The following is a 17,468-nucleotide window of genomic DNA, read 5'->3' on the forward strand; positions in this document are numbered from 1 at the left end:
GATGGAGATGGAAAGGTTGTGCAGCAGATCAAGGCGATTAAGGGAAATGTACTGACAAGTGCCAAGTGTGGGATGGAAGAGTTCTTTGAAGAGTTGATGAATGAGGAGAATGTAGAGCAGAAGAGGTGACTGTCGTGGATCATAAAGTAGCTAAGATTAACAATGAAGTGGGGCAAGCTATGAAGAAGATGAACAGAGGAAAGGCAGGTGGTCCTGATGACAAACCCTTGGAGGTATGGAAATTTCTGGGAGAGGTGGCAGAGGTTGACTGGGTTAAGAAGATCTTGAGTGATGAGACGTCTGAGGAATGAAAGAAAAGTGTTCTGGTGCTAATTTTTAAGAACATAAATTGCTAAGTTATGTAAATAAAAGTGTGTTTATTTACTTAAGCCTGTATTTCCACATTTGCAATCCTTGGGTGAATCAAAGAACATCCGATTCCTTAACGGTTTGTCTGATAATCTTCTGATATGGTTTTATACTGAGGCCATATTTGCGGCTCAGTTCAGTTCACCCAGAATTAAGTCCTACTTGGTTTGAAAATCAGTGTAAATGTAGCAGTAAATACTCTTAACTAAAACCGGAAATACGAAGCACCATTCTGCAAAATAAAAGCGCTTTCTGAATTATGCGTTGATTAGCGAGGTGTTTATCTTATTGTGAAAGCAACAACCAGAACCTGCCTCCCCAACTGTAATTTCTGACTTGATGAGTGATGTTTGTTTTTTTTGTGTGTTTTTTTTCTAAAAGAGGGGAGACAGTTCAAGACACGCACTCAAAAACCAGATGCCTCACTGAACAGTTTAACCTTTCGGTTCTATGTCCATCATCTGGGACTGACAGTGAACAATAATAATAATAAAAAAAGTCGCCATCATCTCCGTTGTTTTAGATGAAGAATGGGGTGCGCGATTTCAGGTCTGGCAACAAAGACGGAGTTTTCACAGAGGGACAGAGATGAGGCTGCAGCCGCCGCAGCTGCTGCGCATCTCAGCGAGGAGCAGGTTCAGATGATCAAGGATTCCTGGAAAGTTATTCGAGACGATATTGCCAAAGTTGGGATTATTATGTTTGTGAGGTAAGATGTCTTCACACTATCTCGGGTCTTATTTGTTGGGTTTTTAGGTTTAAAATGATAAAACTAAAGATCAAATTTGCTGTGGAAGCGTTTACGTTTTAAAACAAACAAACAAAAAAGTATCAATGATTTTATAAAATTACCTATTTAATTCTACTGGTATGGTCACAACAGAAAAAGGAGAAAATAAACTTTTTCTTCATGGTCATGCTGTGCTTTTCAACATCACTGTGGTGTCAAATTCCAGTCATCAAAGGCCGGAGTCCTGCAGTTTTTAGATGCACCACAGGTACAAAACACTGGAATGAAATGGCTTAATTACCTCCTCCTTGTGTAGATCAGTTCTCCAGAGTCTTGCTAATGACTCAATTATTCTGTTCAGCTGTGGTGCAGCAGAGGCTCATCTAAAAGTTGCAGGACACCAGACCTTGAGGACTGGAGTTTGAGGGCCAGCCTTCTTTACCCAGACTTTGGCATAAACAAACCTTATACTATAATGTCATATTTTACTTTTGAAATACACTGCTAATTAAACTATGACAGAAATCTAACAAGTATATTGGCTGCTAGTCTGACAGAAATGGGAGTTATTGATGACCATAACAGAATCATAAATAATAAAAACAGGTATGGGACAACAGCCCAAGTTTTCTTATTAGTGCATCCATACTCTATTTTAGTAGGGATGCACTAATAACATTCTTTTTCTTTTTTTAGATACATAAGATGTAAAAGGAAAGTTATTTATTTTATCTTCTCAACATTACCTGAGTGAAAAAAAGACTGAAACTGTCACCTTCATAGATTTCATTGTTTACATTACTTAAAACGTTGCTTAAGAAATCATATGTTAATTTGGCATATATATATATATTTAAAACATAGAAAGCATCTAAAAAAATCTAGCCTGTTAGTGTCTGATTATTGGAACAAATAAATAGTATATATATAAGAGTAGTTGTCTGTTCTTATATAGAGTAGCCAATATATTCCAATAGTATATTTATTTGAAACAAATTAATAGTATATATAAGAGGGAGTTATTCTTTTAGCCTGAGCAACTACCTATCCACCTAGACCACATGGAGATTTGTATCCCCCTTAGTCTAAAGGGGTATACATGGCAGAAATTCCAAAAAGTAATTTAGGCTGCCACTTTCTTTGTAGATATGTTTGGTTGAACAGGTTGCCCTCACCTGGAAGGCCGCTCTGGGCAGGAAGCCATATCACCAGTATCTAACTGGCTCTAATTTCAGGTGTTAAAATGCCTTTTCTAAGGCATCTCTACTCGTTGCTGACTTCATGGCCTCTCAGGTCTACTTAGGATCTTTGGGAATGCTTTCTGATGGGAGCCTCGAATAAAACAAGCCACAAACTGTACATTCCTCCTCCTTAATACTCTGACCCACAGCTTTCCACTGAGAGCTGGAAGCAGAAACCTCCTACTTGTTTTCCTCTCTTATCTCTCACATCCTAACATCATTACCTGACATGACAGAGCTTCTGGTGTGCAGTAGTATCAGCTAATTAGGGCACTAGCCATCAGGAAAACAAATTTATACAATTTATGAAGATAACCAGTATCCACGAAAACATTTTCATCTCTCCGAGAGTTTGTAGAGAAAAATAATACAAATCAAAAATGTGAAAGTGAAAAACTGTGAACCCGTGGTGTAAAAAGACCTTCAGATTTTCAGTTTTCAGATAGATAAAGCTCAGAGCCAAACCAGGGTCACCACACCGGATCTCAGCTGCAAACAGAGATCAAAATAACTCTCAGTATCTTTCTACCTGCCAAAGAATGTTCCTCTCTTACATATATTCAAATCGAGTGAAGAGCAGATCAAAACTGGTTGTGAATAATGCATAATTGGGCCGAATGCAACCTCTGTGCAAAGCCAATTAAAATCCCACTTGAGCTATTCGCGGGAGCAGCATTGTCTGCGAATGTTGTGAGAGCGTGCGCACTCCTGTCCACGAGAGGAGCAAACAATAGTGGAAAATAACAAGAGCTCTACATGCTGCTGCTGCGCTGAGAAGGAAAGCCATCAGTTTCCCCACCTTTTAATATCAGGAATAAGGTCAGGGACAGAAAATGTAAAAAAGAACATTGCAGCACCACTGAGTGAAGGACTGGGGTAAAAATGAACAAAGACTGAAACTGTCACCTTCAAATATTTCAATGCTTAGATGCCAACATTTATTTATAACTTTGCCTAAGAAATTCTACATTAATTTGGTTTTAAAAAAATAAAGAAAGCATCTGCCTCAGTTTATCTAGATTCTCCTAAGTCAGACTGTGGTAATCAATGTCAATAAATCATATTTCTATGAATCAAAGGAGACTGTTCCTTAAAGAAGTATTCCCACTCCTTCAGCTTTTCCACATTCAGCCCTCTTTATTCTGAGGCCTTAAATAAAAACAATTGCTTTCATAGGTCACCCAACTGGTAAATGCATTTTAAATACAGCTCTTCTAAAATGGCTACAAAAATATCAGAAGTTTTCAACATCTAATACCACCATGGGAAAACAGAAGAAGTATGTCAACTACAGAGCTGTCAAGAGACTGAAGTCCATTTAAACTGACAGGTCGGACAAGGAGAGCAGTTATCAGCGAAGCAGCCAAAACGTTTCTGGAGGAGCTGCATGGATCCTCAGCCCAAATCGGAGAGTTTGACAGGATGGCTATTGGTGGGGTGATCTATCGTTTAGTAGGAATTTTTGTTTGGCACAGACCAAACATGTAGAAGAGGGTTTTCTGGTCATGCAAAACTACATGGGATGGAAACCTAGCATGCACCATTCTGATTTTTCAGATTTCTTTTGTAAAAAAGTTCAAAACTCTCCATAAATAAATGCATCAGATTACCAAAAACTTATGTCTTACTCCATAAATAACTTTTGTGTGAAATTTTCCACTTTAAAAACAAACTTTTCACCGTTTTTTTAATTTTATTGCTAGGTGTGCCTGTCCTGGATGATGTTTATCTGTTGCATTTTCTATCACAAAATATTCAGTTGACCAAAGCAGACCTTGAAAATAACGCTGACCAAAGGAGCCGATATTGATCTTTATGGCTAAATACTGCAGAAGAAAATCATCCTCTGTGCAGCAAATATATTTACACATCAGAATTTTCACTTATCTAAACATTGTCACTCTAAACAGACTTTTGCAGCCAAGTGACAGAAAACATGAGTGCTTTAAGCTGATTGTTTGGAAGGATCATAAATTCCTTTCAAGACAGTAACTCAGCACCCCAGTGCTGGTTATTACCAGTCAACTGTGTCTAGAAATATGAACCAAGGCCAAACAAAATGGAGATGTTGTGACAGATGTCAAAGTAATGAAAGAGAGACTTGAAGTTTAAATAGAAGCAAAAGGAGTGAAACTCAAACAGGCAGTAATGGGAATTTGTGGTCATGACCGAACTGTAAGGCACAGGCTGAAGAAAATGAGATTTACACACTGGAAGGCCAAATGTAAATCATGATAAACAGCTAAAGAGGAAAAAACAAGATTAGAGCGAGCCGGAACGTTGGTTTAATGCAGGTCGGATGAAGCACATGGAGATAACAGCCTGAAGAAAACAAGCATTTATCCTGTCTAAATGTATAGAGGCTGCATGCTAAACTAAAGGACAAGAGGAGAGGACATTTCTCTGCATGTCGGCATTTTGGAAATTGTTTTAACTTTAATCATTTGGTTCAAATCATTAGCATTTTTAAATTACAATTCATGCTTTGACAGTATTACATTCATCTTAATTGGGATTTTATTTTATTCTTGTAAATGCAGACTGTCAGGCTAAAGCTTTTCGTAAAACTATTTGCTAATAAAATGTCTCATTTATAGGCTGCTAAGGAAGGTGATTAATGAAGGACGTACAATTTTTCATCAGCAATGGTCATGTCTAATAGATTTTATGTTAGGATAAAATCAAATGAGGGAGAAACTCAATATTAAAATCTAATCCAAATCTATAACAGTATTTTGTTTTTCATTTTTTAATTCACTACTTGACCATTGCTAATGAAAGCATGTGTGTGTATGTATATATATATATATATATATATATATATATATATATATATATATATATATATATATATATATATATATATATATATATATAATTTTTTGCAGCTAATCCAGAATTAGCTGCAAAAAAAAAATTAAATGCATCAAGATTGTTTTAGTAATCTACATTTGTAATATATTTATAAAGGCCATTATCAGTGTTATAAATGTATTAATATGTCATCACCAATGTCCTGGTACATGTCTTGCTGAATGTCTAACCAATTTATAGAAAATTGTTTGGTTTTTCACCACACAAGTAGTGAGCAATTTAATATAATTTATCATAATTTTAATGTGTGTCACTGCTTATTTTTTAATCTGGAAGGAAAGTCTTAAGTATCTTATGGTGAACATTATCCTTAACTCGATAACCTTCCAGCTGAACTAAATCTCAGGATCCACAGCCAGAGACGGCTACAGTTGATAATCAATAGGCAGCAAATTAAGGAATCATCTGGCTGACAAACTTGCAATCTTACTGCTGATTGCAGCTGCTGGTTGTTAAAATCGGAGTGCAAAGCTGTTGTGATATAAATAGTCAGTCCAAGATCAGTGAACAGAAAAAAGCTAAATCAGATCTTTTCAAAGTACCAGAGGAAGAAAAATGGCTGAACAGTGAAGCCACTTATCAAAATGATGGTGAGAACAAATGTGCGTTTACCCTCTGCATTGTGAATACAGGATCACACTGTGACTAATCCTGAAGGGTTTTAATCTTCATGATGGGGGGGGGAGAACACCCGAGGGGGACATTTGTTTCGGTTTGGCCAGGGGTGTGACAGGCTGTCTCACGAGTGGATCTCAGAGGCTTACGGATGGCTGCTTCTGCTGCTCTTGTTGTCTTGGTAACAGGTTGTTTGAGACGCATCCCGAGTGCAAAGACGTCTTCTTCCTGTTCCGAGATGTGCAGGACCTGGAGAGGCTGAGGACAAACCGGGAGCTCAGAGCACATGGTCTGCGGTGAGTTACGGCCAACACGCCTCAACACGTCTGAACACGTCTGAACACGCCCAAACTGGACTCTGCAAATGTATTCACACCCCGATAGCTAGATACTAATTTTGTCACCTTGCAGTTAAATGTTAAACTATTATATGTCTTAAAAAAGGACTAAAATCATGAAGTGAATTTTATAAAATATTTTCTCAGTTTTAATTCCAGCATAAAGGCACAATTTTAGAGCAGAATATAGCAAATTATTCTGTTTTTCAGAGTTTCACTCAAATGAGTTTTCATGATGCTGTTTATTTATTCTCTAATCTCCTCTATGAAATCACTAAATCCATAAAGGACTAGCTGGATTCATACAGAGATTAAACCACACCCAGACAGACTCTGTTTTGCAAAATGAGTGACTTCGGAAGATGTCTTTTAAATGAATACTAATTCATTTGCTTTCCACTTCATAGTTATGCACTATTTTGGGTTGTTGTCACATAAAATGAAAATAAACACATTGAGACTTGTAGCTGTAACAAGCAAAGTTTTGTAAATCAGCCAGAGTTGGGGAACATGCTGTTGCATCTGTTTCATAGTGTTAAGCCTGTGGTTCAGTCTGGGTTACCTTAATCTACATCTCTGGTTGTTGGTAAATATTAAAATCTAATCCATTCTTTCCATCTTTATGTCCAGCAGACTTGAATTTAGGGGCTGTATTTATTGTACTGTTTTGAATTGTACTTTTATCTTTTCTCAGCCTTTAATGGGAAAACTGTCATTTGCTGCTAAGGTACATAATAATTTGAAAGAAGCAGAAATTAGGAGGTAACCTACATATCACTGATGTCTGGGATCAAACTGCAGAAATAAGAAATTGTGAATCAGAATCAGTCGAAACGTTTTGCAGTTGTTTACTGATGACTCAAACTTGTTCTGCGTCAGCATTTTGTCTTCTCGGACAGCAGGAAAGTGGTTTGCGGATTATTACATGTAATTAATGTCTATGTTTAGGTCTGATATTAGGACTGTCACATAAATTTTAAAAACACACACCCTGGGGGATGAAGTTCACCTCTACATCTAAAGTAGTTATATTAAAAAAAAATCGTTAATTTGCAATGGAGTGGAAAGCTGATGTGCTTCATCTGCCTCCAAAGACAAATGTGCTGCCTTCTCTTGCTTCACAAAAATCCTCCTACTAACTATGAGAAGGTGTGTATTTGAGGCTTTGTTTCTTAGTGTACACCCTTTATATAAATAAGAAGGCACAACACAACCTCAGAGGCTCATTCAGACATCTTTAAATGTGTTGACAAAGACAATTGACAGCTTCATTTCATTTGGTTTCTACCACTCATTCAGTTTAAATATGAAGGCGCTACTTTGCATAACCTGGATCTCTAATACGTTTTCCCCTCCCAAGGCAAATATTCAAGCACTCTGAGGAATGGTGGTCACCAGGGTACAAAATCCCTCTGAGGGAATTTATGGCAGCCAGATGAGCCAAAACAAAAAAAGTAAACAGTGCTCATGTATGTGAGACTGAAGCTCGTCCATGTGGACTTAATTGTTTTGGAGCAAAATGACTGTGTTTAGTTTGTTAACGTGAGAAGGCCCTAAGCGTCTATGCAGCACCTTGTGGTTTTAAAATTTGAAAAGTGTGGCATGCATCTGTGTACGCGCCGGCTTTTATTCTTCTGTCTCTAAAAACAACTGCCTTCAGGAGTCAGGAGTCTAAACAGACACAAGTGTGTAATTTTGTTCCAGAATAAATCCAGTTGTTCTGTAAATGCCTGAGGTTAATGAAGATGAAGGAACACTGTCGATCTGTGAGGCCTGATGCAATCAAGATGACCGAGGTAACTCTGGAGGAGTTGCAGAGATCCACAGCTGATGTGCAATCATCTGTTCAAAAATCTGGTCATAATGGAAAAGTACAAAGATGAAATTGATTGTTTAAAGGAAGCTGAAGGAAGCCAGTTTTGTTTGTCATGCAGGGGACATGGCAACCATGAAGGAGAAGGGGATCGGTTCAGATTAGACCAAAAACTGACATGAAAAACATTTTCTCTAGAACAAATTAACACTGTTACCTGAACCAGGTTAATATCATGCTGTGGGGATTATTTTCTTCAGCAAGGACAGGGAAGTTGGTTTGATTAATTCGAAGCCACAGTCAGCTTTTTGAACACTATAAAAATGAACATCTCAAGCTTTATTCTTCTACTCATTCATTTTTCTTTTTGTAAAAGTAAAACTGGAGGTAACAAAACCACGTTGTGCATATTAAAGAGACGAGCAGCTAGGAAAGTGCAGAACACCTCAAGTGGTTTCATAATCTGAATGGTTCTCATCGCTCCAACACAGCGAGGCTGAGCTGAGGCAAAAATAGCCAATTAAAATCTAAGGACCTGAAGTTGCAGAGGGTAGTGTGGCATTTCAACAATCCATGCACAGAGTAGAGGCATTTCACATCCCAGCAGGAAGCTTTCTGCTGGAAAATTGGGAGATAAGAGAGAGGAGGGGGAAGAATTCCGGATTGATGGGAGATGTAAAAACGAAACTATATAAAAAAAAATATATTGTGCAAGTAATATGAGCACAAATACTTTACAAGTTCCTGTTTTATGTATTTGTAAGATTGCTAATCTCTCCCACACTGATCTGTTTATTCTATTGGTAATAACTGGATGTTCATGAATGAAACTGAACCCGATCTCTCAACCCTCTCAATCTCTTAGGGTGATGTCCTTCATTGAGAAGAGTGTGGCCAGACTGGATCAGCCAGAGAGACTGGAAGCTCTGGCTGTGGAGCTGGGAAAAAGCCATTATCACTACAACGCCCCACCTAAATACTACAATGTAAGACCCTCCGACAAACACAGCAACCAAAAGAAGTGACAAAAAAAGAGAGAGAAAAATAACAAAATTATCAGTAAAATGACATCTTCAGACAAATCAGTCTCTAACATGGATGGTGTTTTTCAGTACGTGGGCGCAGAGTTTATCTGTGCTGTACAGCCTATCCTAAAGGAGAGGTGGACCGCCGAGTTGGAGGAGGCCTGGAAGGTAAATTGAAAAAATGTATTGAATGAATGACATAAACAATTAGGTCTCGGAATTTCAAAATAACTAACTGATCAGTAGGGTAAGTCTAAATAATTAAATTAATGGTATAGACTTTACATCAGGTGGTTTTTGGGGTTATTGTATGCCACTGAAAACAAGTGGCTTGATTACGTTGCTTTTTTTTCCTCTCTGTTGTTAAAAATTCTTTGAAAATATAAAACATAGTTGCTTACAACTGATTAAAGCTATTTTTTGTTTATGTTCACACTAACCTGTGAAGTATTTTAGTAACGTTTTGAAACTCATTGTTGACTGTAGGTGACAGACAGGGCAGCAGTCTGATTGTTCCACTACAACTTATAAGCCTGATATTTCCAACCAGGCTTTCCGAACTAAAAAAAGCTTTTTGGATGAGAGATGATTTACTGAAATCATTAGTTCACCTAAAATTTTTTGAAAAAAATAATTTTTCAATTTAAGTACTTTTTTATGACATGCTTAAAATGTGTTTTACATTTTCAGACGATGTTCCAGTATGTAGCGAGCCTGATGAGGCAGGGATATCAGGATGAGAGCGCCCGGCAGCGCAACCTGGCAGCATCCCCAAAGGACAGACCGGACAAGAAGAACACAGCTCTATGAAATGATCCGTCTCTAAACAATAGACTGACTTCACCAACACGGCACATAAATATCTATATGTAGACACTTTTTTTAGCTGTCTTTTTTTTTTCTACACTGCCCATGTTCAGTCATCATCTGCCATTTTAACAGAAAGAACTGAAATCATTCACATTTTTAACAAAAAAAAACTTTATTCATCAACGTAAATTCTGATGCCAGGGACAATACAAACCCTTTTTGATTGGTACAGCATAGTCTGGCCATGTAAATAGAAAGGAGAGCACTTGTTATGCGTTTTACTAAAAATGAAACCTTAACATAAATTACGCTGACCAATCACAAATTGATTCAACTATTTCCGGATGACTTTCAAATCCTCAAAAAAAAAAAAACAATTTTTTTTTTTCTAAATTAAAAAGCCAACCCTGCGCAACATAAATAAGGATTAACAAGCAAAAATCAAAGCCTGCTAAGAATTGGTGTCTGTGGGGGTTGGCCCCAGGGGAAGCAGGATTCAATAAATGGTGACATGCTCCATGTTGTACAAGAAAATGAAAATCCTCAGGTCTTGTTCTTAATCACCGGATGGCACTGAAAAGCCAGGGGATAAAGCATCACTATGTAAACAACGGCATCTTATGTACATAGTCACCAGGAGCAGGATTCTGATTCGGAGGTTTGAGGTGAGCAGGAGGAGAGCTCAGTGGAGCTGGAGATCACGTCATCACAAGGAGCTTCCCTCTTCCTTCCCCTCAACCTGTAATGAATAGCTCAGATATCCACTGTTTCCATTAAGAGTCCATCGCTCATTGTGTGGCTTTGGTTTTCTTGCTCTTGCTTTTCTTATCTTTCTTCTTGAGACCATCTATGTGAGCTCTTAGAAGATTGGAGTATGCCTGGAGAGGACGATACAGATGCAGATGGGTGAATAATTAAAGATATACTGTTAAAACAAAGGACTGGGTCTGTTATCAAAAAAACACAAGATGAGCTTAACGTACCATCTGAAACTTGATTACTTCTTTGGTGCTGACCTAAAATTAGAGGAAGATATGGTTCACCAATGGATCATACAGAAAAGCCAACTGAAAAATGAGTTCAAAAAAGGAGCTCACCACTGTGCTAATTTTCTTCTTGCCATCAGATGCTCTGATGAGACACTTGTTATCAGAAGGTTCGAATGACTCCGGATGCCCTTTTTTGGGAACTGGTTTAGTTCTACCATCATCTAAAACAATAAAGAAAAATCAAATCTGGTTCTGAGAGGTTAAACGTTGCAAATTAAACATATATGTTTGGGATTTAGGTAACAGAATAACTTACACTTCTTTAGCGTGATGGCAACACTTCCTGATGTCCGACACTTCTGGAAGAGCCGAGTGAGCTCTGTGAGAAACTAATGAGAAAACAGTTTGAGGTTTTTCCTGTAATCTGTACACTTTATAAAGTCAGGTGAGAAGAATAAAATTGGTCATGTTGTTCGTTGTAAGCTTGGTGAATAAATAACCGACTTTCAGGATTGAGAAGGAGTCGTCATCCATGGTGTGTTTGTTTTTTTAAGGTGACTTTCTATAGTCTACTCAAAATATACTTTAAGGAGATTCAGTTAAGAAACTCAAATGAATATTATCTACTGACACAGACATGGTTCATCCAGAATACTTTTGACTGGAACATGACACCACAAATCAACAGGTCCAGCCAAATCAATGACAACATGGTGCAATTTAGGGTTAAGAATTAAAAAAAATAATTTTGTTCTATTATAATTGAGATCTGAGTATTTCATGATGATTTAATTCCTGATTCATGATGACACTTGCAACATACTGGATATTAATTTTGGATCGTTTTTTAATCTATCAATTATACCTTAGTCACTGGACAAATGCCCAAACCAATTTGTTTTAAAGAAAGACACGAAGCTGAAGTTGCCCTCCGATAAATGCTTCCGACTGGGAAAATGGCTAAAAGGAGATGCCACCTAATTTTCATCTTAAATGTGTTCTGGTTTAAACTCAACAGTATTTAAACTCTTCAAACCTGGACTAGATTTTTTAGACTAATAGCAGTATATATGAAACTAAGTTTGTGGTTTGTTAAACCATTTGTTTTGTGGAAGTTTAATAAAGGACAATATTAGTCGGTCTTTTTAGCGTCTCAACCACATTAGAAGTGATATAAACTCCCTTCGTTTTCATTCGATACATCTAAATTGAGAAAGTGAAAAGATATTTATATTTAGGAAAAAAATAGGTCAGGGCATTTCTTGAGACATACGTGGAGACGTCGAATACACGTCTGAGTTATATTATAGATAAATTAAGGAATACAGCTTAAACATTACTGTTAGGCCACATCGAGTATAAAAAGCTTTTAAAATGCAAATATTTTACGTTATTTCAAGTCTCAAGCAGTTCACTCAATCGTTAGCTGGCTGGCTAACATCACTAGCTACGAAATCGTGAGCCAAAAAACAGCTAAAGACAGTTTTTAAGTACAGCAGTGAATTCATACGAACAGTGTAACACATTTCAGATAGTGTCTTTTATATTCTTACCGAATCATTCTCGAGTAACACCATAATTGCGGCTTTTTCTCTGCTGTAAAGCTAGCTCTCTCACTGTGAGGAGGCACACGTACTACAAGCTGAAGCTCCGCCCTGCGCCATTTCTTCAATGTCCCACTACATCACAACACTGCCACCTACTGTCATGGAGGACAATAAAATAACCCTGACCAAATGCTGTCCTCTACAGTTCATCGCTCATGTTAGTTCACACACCTTCATTTTGTTGAAAAAACGACCATCTTGAATGTACAGTACTTACATTGACTTCCATATTTAAAATGATAAAGTTTCAGTTGAAAGAATACAAAAATAATATCAAATGTTTATTTGTCAAGAAACTAATACAAAGTATATTTTTAAAGTTATAAAAATTAGAACACAAAATGTATTTTTATTGTCAAACTTTAGTATTAAGACCTAAAAAAGGAATTTTTTGTTGCTATCTTAGGGATGCTGGACCTTGGCTGCTGACTCTTTTTTAAACTTTGTTCATTGCCTGCCTGCACCCAAAACACGTCAGTGTTGGGTTTAAGTACTTTAGGACTCTGGAAATGTCCATGACCGGAATATGTGAGAAGAAAAAGCAACAAGAATCTGAGATCCCTTGTATTTTGTATTAAAGAAAATTATTTTGAATGTATAAATTACACCATTTTACATTATTTTTTTTTTTTAAATGTGCTAATACCATAATTCTAATAATTCCGTGGTATTTTTACTTATTATTGTCATACAATCAGACTAACATTCAGGTTTATGGCCTGTTTAAATACTCCCAACAAAGTCGGGAACAAGGAAAACTAATGCAAAATCTTATGTTGTGCTAAGCAAAAGCTACAAAGACAACATTCTCATAGTTGTAGCTGCATCTATGAAGTTGTCTTCTCAAATCTACTTTAGTTCAGGCTTAAATTCTGGCATTATTGTTAGATTTTTTGCAAATGTTAATGGCAATCACACAGTAATGAGATCTAAAGGCTATGATAAAGCTCCATCTCTGCTTATTACACAACAGCTAACTAGTCACTTAGAATCTAGCAGCTGAACTGGACTAAAAGTGATATATTATTTCCATATATTGAGAAGTAAAGAAGGAATGCAGGTGAAGATACATAGAAGTCAATAAGGAACTACTTAACCTCTAAATAAAGCATCAGTGAAACTTAGTAACATTATATAAAATACTCATACTGAAAATAAAACAATGCAAAGCAACAGTTATGATGGACATGTTGCAATAAAAGCAAAATAAATTATTTGTCGTTGTTTGATAAAAACATCAGTCATCTTGGGGATAGAGCACAGTCTGGGTTGTGTCCCAGATCCCCGAGGTGGACTGCGAATTCTGAGTGCCAGTCTCTGTTGAACACGTCCTTCAGCTGGTGGTACAGGGTCTGATTGTTGAATGCAGAGTGAGGAGTGTTCTGGGAAATGACCAGACTCACTCCAGCTGTGGTCAGAAAGTAGTCACCCACCCAGTTGGAGGTGCCTGTATTGGAAAACAGTGTTATCCGGTCAATTATTAATACAATTTATACCCCCTACCCACCCCCCACCCCACACACACACACTTATTACTTTAAACTCCTTGGCTGACATTAATATTAACTCACCTATGTATGCAACTTTATCAGTCACCATGTATTTGTTATGATTGACTCTGGTGTATGGAATATCAGACTGATTTCCCACGGGGACAATGTACAGTTTCTGAAACAACCAAAACAACAACAATAAAAACAGAGGGCTTTTAGGAAAACTTTCCAGCATGTGAAAAAGTATCTGCTCCCTAGAAAATACAAAATGCCATTTTAAACAATGATTATACCCAAACCAAACTGCCCCATGTGAAAAAGTAATTGCCCCATAAACCTAATAACTGGCATTGCCAAAGACATTTTTCTCTCTATCTCCCTCTTGCAGAATTACTTTAATTCAGCCACATTGGAGAACCTTTCAGCAAGAACAACATGTTCAAGCCCAGGCCACAGCATGTTGATTTTATTAAAATCTTTTGTTTTTACTAGGCCTTTCCAAACCCCCCTCCCCCCCCCCCCCCCAAAAAAAAAAAAAAAAAAAAAACACTACCACCACCATATTGGTATGGTGTCTTGTGTTTGAAATGCTTTTAGTTTTACACCAGGTGTATCAGAAAACAGCTTTTGTTAAATGTTGGAAATTGTATTGTTTTTTGATAGCTTTGGTTTTGGCTTTGAAATTCTTGCAAAGATGCCATTTTGCACAGTTTCTTTTTCATTGCTGAATCATTATCTAAGAATTTAACTGCAGCAAGTGAGGCCTGCAGAACGTTATATGCTGTTGTGGGTTGACAATGCCTCTCACTGCAATAATTTGAAAAACACCGGTGTTAAAATATCTTTGATTATCTGAAGCGTAAGGGGGGAAAGTAACAGCTAAAGAAATGTATTAGGAGAAAGTACAATTCTACAGCACAATCACACATGTATAAAACAGATACACTGTCTCACTATTTGGATGTTGATGTGATGGAGAGGGTAATCCATTGAAGCCAAAGACTGAAGAAAGGGCAGCATGGCTGGATCAGAATCACGCCCACAGCTGATTAACATCCTGATCTTCACTTTCCTTTCAAACACAGCCATTTTAATGGCATCATCAATGAACGGCCAGTATCTGGAAGGACACCAGAGTGAGAAACTCAAACAAAACCAGAACATTTTAAATGTTAAAACAAGATTTTGGAATTACTTGTGAGGCTTTTCAAATCGAGTGGTGGGGAAATACTCCATGACAGCAACATCAACAAATCTGTCAGCCTCTGAGATGGAGGACAGTATCGCCTCCAGGTCCTGAGTCCTTGATGGAGGACAAAAGGATGGAGGAGAACCCTGGGATAGCACACAAAATCAAAATAACATCAGATTCACCCAACCCTCTGCTGTAGTGCTTTCGTTAATGTTGTAGCGGTTTGCACCTCAGAGCCACCATACAAACTGAACCAGGGTGTTCTACAACCCATTGTAATTTAAAATTCACAACTCGAAAAATCTAAAAAAAGAAAGAAAAGCCACTCACAGCAATGTAAAGGCTGCTGGAGATGTTACCCTCTTTTACCAGCAGAGGGTGCTGTTTGTTGATGTTAGTGGAATAATTTGCAGGCCAAGGTTGTGGCAGGGAACTGTTGGGTTTCCCCATTACCCAATAGGACTGGAAGATCTTATGAAGGTCCATCGCGAGCCTGGAACAATTATAGACCACCACTCCCAGTTCCTTTACCTGCAGTCAGAGTGGGAATTTATTTTGAGAGCAATTTCAATAGGAAGAATGTAAACTTAAGAATTATTGGCATGTGTAGTTTTACCTGGGTCAGAGCCCTCCAGTCCATGTTGGCACTTCCAATGAACACATGCTTCATGTCAACAATCCAGAACTTTGTGTGGAGGACGCCTGTCGTCAGGCGTCCAAACTCTACTCTTCTCACCTGAACCCCTGAAGACAAAGGTCAACAAAACAGTTTGCCAAAATATAATCAGCAGTTACTGTGAGAAGTTAAAAGAAAAGAGTAACTATCAAACCTTTCTGTTTTAGGATCTTTAGATCTGTGGAGTTTGTTTTGACTGTGGGAACACTGCTCACCACACGGACAGATATGTTCCTGGAGGGAAGTTCCCCAAGAGCTTGTAGGATGTCCTTTCCCTGTTTTCCACAAAACATTCAACAAAGACTCAGACATTTTTGACATATGTGAGCAATTTCTGAGTGAGGAACTCACAAGAATATCAGTGGAGGAGTTGACGTTGATGTCCTCCCCTGTTAATGTCCAGTAGAATGAGACTACATTCACGCTGTGTGATGCTTGGGAGATAAGGTCTCTCCAGGCTTGCTCCAGAGGGATCCCAAAAGTTGCATTGCTTTTATATTTTAGATATAGAGGAATACTTTCCACAAGGGTCATGCTGCAGGGTAAAGCAGACTACATATTAATAAAAATAATTATTATCCCATATAAAATATTTGTAACAGTTGAGCATTTTCTTTGTCACAGACAGACACAAAGCACTGCATAATTAGAATGTAAAAAATGCTGCCTTAAATAGCTGAATGATGTGGCCATATTTGTTTAAGACGCTTCTAAGCTCACTGAAAGTCCTTCTCACTACTCATAAAATGTTGTCATGTTGCCAGCTTTCTTAAGGCCTAAGGTGCTTTACAAATACCAAATCATGCTGTGGAAATATTTTTCTTCACCAGAGACAGGGAAGTTGGTTAGAGTCCTTCAACATTAGCTACCATGGATTGGTTTGAATTGAAACAAATTCATTTGTCAGGATGACCCAGCCAATTTGATCAATGTGGAAAGAAAAATGGAAAGCTTTTCTAGTGTCTAGATCTTGAAACTTGGTTCCACAAAATATTGACTCAGGAAGGCTTAATATAAATATATGCCACACTTTTCAGACTTAAAACTTTTCTTCCATTTCACAATTATGCTCCACTTTTTATTCCACATGAAGTGGAATACATTCATAAAAATCTGTTCAAATAGTATAGGATTATTACCTGCACTGGTCAGTGAGGTTGAGCCCACCAGTGTCCTCAGGAAGAGTGTCATGGTTTTTAGGTGTTGGTCTCTCCAACACAGCGATGGCAAGAATAACACCGACCACAGTCAGACAGCCCAAAATCACAGCCAATGTCACACAGCTGGTCCTCTTCTGACAAGATTAGCAGAAAGATTGTTAAGGAAAGAAAACAATGATTTCACAGAGAAAAATATATCCTGTGAGCCAACATACGCCTTTGTTTGAAACGTAGTTGTCATGAAGGCTGCTGTACGTTGAGGTCATCTTTGAGTCGCTGGGTTTTTAAAAAAAACAAAACAAACAAAAAAACAGTACTGGGTTTTTCTAGCTTGAAAGTCGGCGTTTAACCTAAAAGTTTTGTCTACGGTAACGCTGAAGTACAAACTCACTGGTTAACAGACCCAGCTTGTTTTTTCTCACTTCTTTCTTCCTCTTCAGCTTGCAGCTAAAGCTGAACTAAATATCTCTGCTGTTTAATATAACAGAGCACAGTTCCTGTTTTCACTTTCATTTCAGCTTTTCATACGTTTATTT

The 17,468-nt window shown here is 37.6% G+C and overlaps 3 protein-coding genes across 6 annotated transcripts; 1 reads left to right on the forward strand and 2 right to left on the reverse strand.

The window, feature by feature from the left end:
* The first annotated feature begins 733 nt into the window (after positions 1–733).
* On the forward strand, positions 734–9,886 carry xgb (x globin). 2 transcript variants are annotated; one of them, XM_044143036.1, is made up of 6 exons: positions 734–804; positions 860–1,078; positions 6,018–6,125; positions 8,846–8,966; positions 9,093–9,173; positions 9,696–9,886. In XM_044143036.1, exons 2-6 carry the CDS (start codon positions 900–902, stop codon positions 9,813–9,815), a joined length of 609 nt encoding a protein of 202 aa, XP_043998971.1. In that variant the 5' UTR covers positions 734–804; positions 860–899; the 3' UTR covers positions 9,816–9,886. The 2 variants fall into 2 exon arrangements, with proteins under 2 accessions (XP_043998971.1, XP_043998970.1); XM_044143035.1 differs by having other exon boundaries at positions 742–1,078.
* An 80-nt stretch (positions 9,887–9,966) lies between these two features.
* On the reverse strand, positions 9,967–12,497 carry srp14 (signal recognition particle 14). The gene is made up of 5 exons (XM_044143037.1): positions 12,358–12,497; positions 11,121–11,193; positions 10,913–11,025; positions 10,799–10,831; positions 9,967–10,693 (listed from the first exon to the last, which is right to left on the reverse strand). The coding sequence occupies exons 1-5, from the start codon at positions 12,379–12,381 to the stop codon at positions 10,604–10,606; spliced, it is 333 nt and encodes a 110-aa protein (XP_043998972.1). The 5' UTR covers positions 12,382–12,497; the 3' UTR covers positions 9,967–10,603.
* Positions 12,498–12,995: 498 nt separating this feature from the next.
* On the reverse strand, positions 12,996–17,430 carry LOC122846224 (5'-3' exonuclease PLD4). 3 transcript variants are annotated; one of them, XM_044143032.1, is made up of 11 exons: positions 17,324–17,430; positions 17,148–17,208; positions 16,912–17,066; positions 16,124–16,307; positions 15,927–16,047; positions 15,713–15,840; positions 15,427–15,627; positions 15,100–15,239; positions 14,859–15,024; positions 13,983–14,079; positions 12,996–13,858 (listed from the first exon to the last, which is right to left on the reverse strand). In XM_044143032.1, the coding sequence occupies exons 2-11, from the start codon at positions 17,196–17,198 to the stop codon at positions 13,653–13,655; spliced, it is 1,449 nt and encodes a 482-aa protein (XP_043998967.1). In that variant the 5' UTR covers positions 17,199–17,208; positions 17,324–17,430; the 3' UTR covers positions 12,996–13,652. The 3 variants fall into 3 exon arrangements, with proteins under 3 accessions (XP_043998967.1, XP_043998968.1, XP_043998966.1); XM_044143033.1 differs by having other exon boundaries at positions 16,912–17,063; positions 17,148–17,380; XM_044143031.1 differs by having other exon boundaries at positions 17,148–17,380.
* Between the last annotated feature and the right edge of the window lie 38 nt (positions 17,431–17,468).

The sequence above is a fragment of the Gambusia affinis genome, linkage group LG16 (assembly GCF_019740435.1).
Source record: "Gambusia affinis linkage group LG16, SWU_Gaff_1.0, whole genome shotgun sequence".
Lineage (NCBI taxonomy): Eukaryota > Metazoa > Chordata > Actinopteri > Cyprinodontiformes > Poeciliidae > Gambusia > Gambusia affinis.

Bases quoted from the DNA above. Each gene is read 5' to 3' on its own strand.
- srp14 (XM_044143037.1), bottom strand. From the start codon at position 12,381: ATGGTGTTACTCGAGAATGATTCG. The intron at 11,026-11,120 runs GTAAGTTATTCT...TTATTGTTTTAG, and splicing joins TGCCATCACGCTAAAGAAGT to ATGATGGTAGAACTAAACCA. The intron at 10,694-10,798 runs GTACGTTAAGCT...CGTCCTCTCCAG, and splicing joins AAGTAATCAAGTTTCAGATG to GCATACTCCAATCTTCTAAG.
- xgb (XM_044143036.1), top strand. From the start codon at position 900: ATGGGGTGCGCGATTTCAGGTCTGGCAACAAAGACGGAGTTTTCACAG. The intron at 6,126-8,845 runs GTGAGTTACGGC...TCAATCTCTTAG, and splicing joins CTCAGAGCACATGGTCTGCG to GGTGATGTCCTTCATTGAGA. The intron at 9,174-9,695 runs GTAAATTGAAAA...TTACATTTTCAG, and splicing joins AGTTGGAGGAGGCCTGGAAG to ACGATGTTCCAGTATGTAGC.
- LOC122846224 (XM_044143032.1), bottom strand. From the start codon at position 17,198: ATGACCTCAACGTACAGCAGCCTTCATGACAACTACGTTTCAAACAAA. The intron at 15,841-15,926 runs GTTTGATAGTTA...CTTTGTCTTCAG, and splicing joins AAAGATCCTAAAACAGAAAG to GGGTTCAGGTGAGAAGAGTA. The intron at 15,240-15,426 runs GTGAGTGGCTTT...GTGCTATCCCAG, and splicing joins CCAGCAGCCTTTACATTGCT to GGTTCTCCTCCATCCTTTTG.